At 34.9% G+C, this 7,760-nt stretch overlaps 1 protein-coding gene across 3 annotated transcripts in view; it reads right to left on the bottom strand.

Annotated features, from left to right (window-relative positions):
- Positions 1–649: 649 nt before the first annotated feature.
- The window catches only part of LOC107563465 (probable palmitoyltransferase ZDHHC1), a 21,614-nt gene continuing 14,503 nt past the window's right edge, over positions 650–7,760 (bottom strand). The window contains exons 8-11 of one of the 3 annotated variants that reach the window (XM_016248355.1): positions 5,894–5,985; positions 3,721–3,835; positions 3,470–3,572; positions 650–1,528 (exon numbers count right to left, since the gene is read on the bottom strand). In XM_016248355.1, the coding sequence (XP_016103841.1) occupies positions 1,113–1,528; positions 3,470–3,572; positions 3,721–3,835; positions 5,894–5,985 (726 nt within the window). In that variant the 3' untranslated portion in view covers positions 650–1,112. Of the gene's footprint in view, positions 1,673–3,469; positions 3,573–3,720; positions 3,836–5,893; positions 5,986–7,760 lie in introns of all 3 variants that reach the window. The other 2 variants (XM_016248353.1, XM_016248354.1) reach the window with 2 other exon arrangements.

The following is a 7,760-nucleotide window of genomic DNA, read 5'->3' as shown; positions in this document are numbered from 1 at the left end:
ACACAGATAACCTATGTTAAAACATTGATTTTTAACATTGCAAAAACCAGTGTAGGAATACAGTTAAAGTGAAATTAATTTTATTTTTTTACATAATTAAAAAAAATACACAGACACATTTTCATATTGCTTCCCCATCGGCCATCATTCAGCCACTCCCTCTACCCAAAACATCATGTACTAAGAATGTTTCTGTTGATAGATAAACAACTGTGTAACTGGGTTGTCTGAGCAGCATTTGAGATGGAGGGAGTGGACTTCATTCATAAGGGCAGACATCATGTGGCACTGCTTAATATAAGATGTTTATTTAGAAAGTGACTAAAGCACTTGAGTAAAATACCACCAGAAGTATAAATACACTCTATAGTACATACTGTAACTCAAGTTCACCCAAACACAACCAGACATATAAAAGCTGATAAAAACAACAAAAAGGAAAAGCAACAATTAACAACAATAATTTAAAAATAAGGTAACAATGTACATTAATGTAAAAATATGAACTAAAAACCCTGAAAATGATATCAGTGGTCATGCGTGGTTCATCATAGAAAACTAAACAAACTTTGGCATTTTATATATATATAGGCTCAAGTCCAAGGCTTCATATATAATTAAGACGAGCAGCACTGCATTAAGTGTTTAAAAAAAAAACTATTTGTGCAATGCTACAGCAAAGGTTGTAGTAAAATGTACCGAGTTAATGAAAGGCTAAATAAGTTGGTTCATAATTTATAGTGTCATGGATTCCTCAAAAGATTCATAGTAAGTTGAGGCTCAAGTCCAAGGCTTCATTCCACAATCAACAATTTCATGAATAAATATATATAAGTGAATCTGATCTGAGGTCGGACCTCATGACCCACTGTCAAACATATCTATATGCAACTTTATGCAATATGAGGTGTTCAGGCCAAATGACACTGACCAATGACAACCAGCATTAGATGTTTTGTCCAGCAAAAGGTTCTTCCTGCTGACATTCAATGGTGTTTGCATAGGTTGCATCAGGTTCTGAGTGCTACATCAGTTTTTATGTGCTCCTTTTAAAGCAGCTCAAGTTTTTTTAATGGAGAAACAAGACCGACCAAGTGCCCAGTGAGTCCTGATTAGTAGTGACGTGTCTCTGTAGTAGTCACTACACCAGCGGGGTTTCCTACACTCGAGCTGAGTTTAGTGTCCCCCATATTTCTCTTTTTACCTGTCTGTTTGCGTTTCGCCACACGGGGATTTTCCTCTGTGATAATGCCCTCTTGAGGCATGGCGGGCTCTCTGCTTTCTCGACTCACGAACAGAGATGGCTTATGGGACACCATCTCAAACCTCTGCTCTGCAGCTTTCCGAACGGCTGCTTTCCTCTTGGTCCTGGGCTGGGGGGAGGGTAAAGCTTGTCCAGCTGCTGAGGAAGGCAAAGCACACTGGAGAGAAGAGGAATAGCTGGTGGCAGACACAGCAGCAGTAGTAGCGCCGGCCAGGGCTGCGCTGCCAAGCCGTGCCATTGCTACAGGGATCTCCTCCAGAGATTCTGCGGAGTCAGAATGATACTCAGCAGGGGGACCAGCGGCTTGTACGGGTGCAAGAGGGGGGAGGGAGGCCCGCAGGGGGAATGCTGGGAAGGGTAAGCGCTGACCAAGAGAGGAGGACACAGTGGCGGCAGCTACAGAGGACTCTATTTGTGTAAAGCACAAACACAAATCACAAAGGTAACTAACTCACACTCTGATTCACAAATATCAAGACCACTGAAACACACCATATGGATTTTAAAAAAAAAATTTTTTTTAAGTATTTGCTACAATTATTTCAGAATCTATTCAATTTTACAAGATTATACTGGGGAGACTACATTCTAAACTCGAACAGCTGAACTTGCGTGAATAAAAAACAGCTTATTTATGGAATCTCATTTCTGCAACCTAAGGGACAAAAACAAGCTTTGGTACATTATAATTATGAGACGAAAATAATCAATAATTATGACATAAATCAATTATATAATTATAAAAAGTCAATTTATGACAAACTGGCTTTATAAAAATTATTAAATACATTTCAGATTATGACTTCTATGACTTTCTCATAATTCCTACTGTCACTTATCTCCTAATTTCTAATTTCAGAATTATTATAAAAAATATTTTTAACATTAAGACAAACTGTCATATAAAAAGATGAACCTTCAGATAATTTTAAAACTTTTTCATAATTTCTACAATCATATTTATGAGAAATTCAAAATTATTACATAGTGATAATTGTTACTCATTTGACTTTTAATCTCAATGACTGTCATAATTTCAATTTTGTCATTATTGTTTTAAGTCATAATTATGACTTTTTATCTCATAAATATGACTTTTAATTTCATTTATTTACTTTCTTATTAACGCCATTCCAGCATCTAGGGCTGTATTCATGGCGAGAACCACAAGTCTTGTCTTACACACAAGTTTGGGGGAGGGACAATTTAGAATCTTCCTTTTCAAGTCAATTATGATTTACTAAAAAAAATCTTATGTGGCAGAAATAGGCTTCAGTAGTTACACACAGGCAGTTTAGGAGCACAGAACTACTACAGAACTATTCAAACACTGTAATTCCAACTGAATATTGCAACAGAGGCTAAAATAAAAGTTATAAATCAGGTAAAGACAACTGCTCTATTAGCAGGTTTTAACTGTCATATTGTAGTTTTATTCTCCTTAGTGCTATACTTCAGTCTAAAGCAAACAGGGCGTTGTTCAGTGATGCAGATCTACCACACTGTTTAATATTATAACATAGCAACGTCTTCCATAACTTACTAATCTCCTAAATCAGTGACACACTGTTAGGATTAGTCTACATTCTATCTTAGTTTTCATGTTCACTATGTGATATGCTGCCAATACTGTACTTCTTATATGTGTTTCTAAATACAAAAATTATATTTAAATAAATATAAATATTTTTTAAAAAGTTAGGCACTTGCACTAATACATAAATCGCATGCCTTAATAATTGCATCAAAAACAAATGTAAAACATATCAATGTTTTAGTTATGTATGTCCAGGCACTTCATAAAACTTTACTATTTCTTATTCTCATCTCTATTCTGTCCTGTACTCCTCTGATCTTCAGCCTCCTTGGATGAATCACTTTGTTGTATTTCTCATTTAAAATTACATTGGAGAAAACTGTCTGATAAATGAATACATGTAAACTATTGTTCAAAAGTCTGGGGTCAGCAAGATTATTTTTTGAATGACATTAATACTTTTATTCAGCAAGAATTAATTAAATTGATTAAAAGTGACAAGAAAGACTTTCACACTGTAACAAAACATTACCATTTCAAACAAATGTTGTGCTTTTGAACTTTCGGCCGTGGTGAGCATAAGAGGCTTCTTATGACCTCAGACTCTGAGCAGTAAGTGTAAATCAAATATTACAGTCATCAGCTGATTTTGTGTACGCTTGTCTTACCCTGCTCAGCAGTAGTCTTTGGCATGCCTTTGGTGGTGCTGGTGTCAATGGACCTGTCACTGTTTACCTCAGCTGCAAGTTTGTGCACTTTCCTCTTTCTCTTCTATGGAAACAAAATGAAATGGTTTTACCACATATTGAGCCAGACGGACATTACAACTTCAGTAGAGTGTGCAGGCCACTGGTTGTATAATTAGACCCTGAATTGAATATATAATTGATTTTCTGGTGGTTGTGGTGTGTGTGCACACCTGTGTGTGTTTGTGAGGGTGAGGAGATGCTTTGTTCTCTGTTATGACAGCAGGGAGGAGTTCTTCTTCACCCCTGTGCTCATTGGAGCCTCTGACCCGGCCATTGCCGTAACGCCTGTGGAGAGACGCCCATTACTCAAAGCTTGTACACAAACGACCAAATTACATTTTTACATTCACTTATTTACATATAACATACACAAAATTTCTTCAAAAGAAGATACATTCACTGTCTTCTATGATAATTTCTTATGATTGCTAAAATTTCCAAGAGCAAAGAGCCAAAACTTTCGAAATTCTATGGAATCACTGATCAACCAACATGACTGTCACACTCCAGCTAGCAAGAAGTATAGAATAGAAATAAGAATAGAAATAACAAGCTCTTAGTTTATATCTTAGCTTATTAGCAATATTTTTATTGTACAGGCTGTTATAATCTCATAAAAAAATGTGCAGAGCTTTATATTCTTAATTTCATTACTTTTTTTTAAAGAAAACAAATAACATCTGTTACTGAATAGACAATTTAACAATGAGGCCTTCAATGCAAAATAACCTGGAAAGTGAAATGCCATGGGAAACAATTCATATGCCCCTATGACATATGAAATATTCTCAAAGCCTGTTTTGTAATCGCTGTTATGAAACACTGTTAATGCTGACTGTTTCTTATTAAGCAATATGATACATGAGCAAAACAGGCCTCAGTAACTGCTTCTGCACAACTGGTCCAGTTAGAAGAACTGAGAAGTTTAATATTAAACAAACACTCGATTTCCAGGGCTTTCGCAATTCAACAAAAAGCGGAGAAATATAAAGATTATTGTAAAATGCATACAGATACATAATAAACTAATGGATTAGTCCCTCCAGATATAAAAATCTATTAAGAAAAAAATATTTAATCTACACTTCATTTCCAGCGTTATCGTTGACATGATTGCAAAGATATTATTTAAACTGAGCTGGATGTTGACATCACTGAATTCAATGATGAACTGTCTTTAACTGAAAAATGAGTGTTTACTATTGTCATTTTGCATTATTGACACTATTTTCCTAATTAATGCTGTTCAGTTGCTTTGTCACAATCTGTATTGTTAAAAGCACTATATAAATAAAGGTGACTTGACTTGACAACTGATCCTCGATGATCGCACAAAAGCAGTAACAGCCTTCCTTCCCTTCCAGCTGAGTTCTCAAACGGTTGACATGATACCATAATTGCCCAATAAAATAAATGAGATTATCTAACTTCAGTAAAATTCTGGGATCATTTACTTCATTTCCAGCGTTATCGTTGACATGATTGCAAAGATATTATTTAAACTGAACTGAGCTGGATGTTGACATCACTGAATTCAATGATGAACTGTCTTTAACTGAAAAATGAGTGTTTACTATTGTCATTTTGCATTATTGACACTATTTTCCTAATTAATGCTGTTCAGTTGCTTTGTCACAATCTGTATTGTTAAAAGCACTATATAAATAAAGGTGACTTGACTTGACTTGACAACTGATCCTCGATGATCGCACAAAAGCAGTAACAGCCTTCCTTCCCTTCCAGCTGAGTTCTCAAACGGTTGACATGATACCATAATTGCCCAATAAAATAAATGAGATTATCTGTATTTTTTGAGTCACAGTTAAAGGAATCAATCATCCCCTTAAGCCACAATTGGAAGAAAATGTGCAGAGTAACGTTGATTTGGCTGGACTGAAGACATTAATGCAGGCAGGCTTAGGGGGAGAGAAAGCCAATTCTTGGTCTTTTGTGAACGGAAGATTGTTTTTCTACACAATTATTTCTTAATGATGTTAAGTCAGTGATATTGAATCGTTTCCTTGCTTTAACAGTGAGCTGTTTGGCCAAATTTGAACACTAGTCTCACTTGTTAAAATGTTTAGGGGCGGAACAGTTTTTAAAGGTTTTTAAAAGTCTTTTATCTCACCAAATCTGCATTCATTTGATTAAAAACATAGTAAAAACAGTAATACAATTTTTTTGTAACATTGTAAAAGTCAATTTTTATCAATGCATCCTTGCTTTAAAAAAAAAAAAAAAAGCTAAATGTAATCTATGTAATCAAAAAGCTAAATGAAACCTTTTGGGTGATATTTTTTAAGTATGCTATCATGTTTTATTAATCTGGCTGGCAAAACTCACGTTGATCCTTCTTTGGAGCTCATGGCGGTTGGATCCTCTACCTCCATCTCAGGATTGGTATAGCCAAATGTCCCGCTATAACTGACCTGCTGCTGCAGCAAAAACAACGATGGGAATTAAATCATGGTGAGACAGAAAGCAGGAATATCAGAGATACATTACAATTGCTTTCAAAATGAGTAGTGGTTCCACATGAAACATTAGCTGTTGCATTGTAAAGTATGTATATGCTTAAGATCCACATTAAATACTGAATGACCTTCAATGTAACACCATGATGTACAACCTTAAAGGGGTTATATGATGCGATTTCAAGTTTTCCTTTCTCTTTGGAGTGTTACAAGCTCTTGGTACATAAAGAAGATCTGTAAAGTTACAAAGACTAAAGTCTCAAATTCAAAGAGATATTCTTTATAAAAGTTAAGAGTCAACCACGCCTACCTAAAACGGCTCGTTCGAACACGCCCCCACATTTTTACATCACTATGTGGAAATATTAGCATAATGCCGCCCAAATGTGCACGCAAATGTACAGTATTTGAAAAATAATGTGTTTTTTGAACATTAAAGCATGTCAACATATTCTGTTACACCAAATACACAAAATAATGATCTTTAAAATAGCATCATATGACCCCTTTAAGGAAAAAACATGACAAAATAATTCACCCATATTACATTTACTCAAACTAGCTGAATATAATGCCACTATTGGACTATTCGATTTTTAAAAATCCTCGACTTCATTTTGCTCGCGTCGACTAACCGGCAAAATACCGGAGTGTGTGTACATTTCACGGACGAGAATTCATAAAACACATTATTAGACTGTTTCCCAAGGCTACATGATATATTAAACCCATTTAAAAATCATAATTAAGCGTAATTGTGAATTCACAAACGCTACGATTTAATAAAATAATTATATATGATGCAGTTCTAATACAGTATCGGGGCATAGAGGACCTACAATAATGTACAGTATTTGAAAAATAATGTGTTTTTTGAACATTAAAGCATGTCAACATATTCTGTTACACCAAATACACAAAATAATGATCTTTAAAATAGCATCATATGACCCCTTTAAGGAAAAAACATGACAAAATAATTCACCCATATTACATTTACTCAAACTAGCTGAATATAATGCCACTATTGGACTATTCGATTTTTAAAAATCCTCGACTTCATTTTGCTCGCGTCGACTAACCGGCAAAATACCGGAGTGTGTGTACATTTCACGGACGAGAATTCATAAAACACATTATTAGACTGTTTCCCAAGGCTACATGATATATTAAACCCATTTAAAAATCATAATTAAGCGTAATTGTGAATTCACAAACGCTACGATTTAATAAAATAATTATATATGATGCAGTTCTAATACAGTATATGCGCTTTAATTATTTACATGCGTGTAGGTTAAGTACATGCGTCACACAGTTCACAGTAACGTTAGTTCCACAGGAACTGTTATCATTTACATGTGTAGTACAGTCTATGGTGGAGCATCTCAAACTCCATCTCTGCATGTTGTTGTGAGTTTGGGTTTATTATAACGTTCATCTGGGAACGCAATGTGCGCCATTTCATCAGATTTGTAAGGTAAATAATTTATAAATCTATGCAAACTCAGGAGAATACATTGCGGTTTCAAAATAAAAGCTCAAACTAACTCTGAGTTTACACATTTTGATGTCCACATATTATTTTAATTACAGTGGCTATAGCATTTCTGTCCTAAAGAAATGGCCAAATATTAAAGATTAAGTGGACATTTAAATGAAATGGTGCTTGGTCAATATTAAACAAGGATTAGATCGCACAGCAATGTGTAAAAATAATCATCAGGCCGTTGGGG

Source organism: Sinocyclocheilus grahami, unplaced genomic scaffold (genome assembly GCF_001515645.1).
Source record: "Sinocyclocheilus grahami isolate Dianchi unplaced genomic scaffold, SAMN03320097.WGS_v1.1 scaffold876.1, whole genome shotgun sequence".
NCBI classification, from domain to species: Eukaryota; Metazoa; Chordata; class Actinopteri; order Cypriniformes; family Cyprinidae; genus Sinocyclocheilus; species Sinocyclocheilus grahami.
The sequence above is the reverse complement of the archived record's forward strand: the minus strand, read 5'-3'. Positions and strand labels throughout refer to the sequence as shown.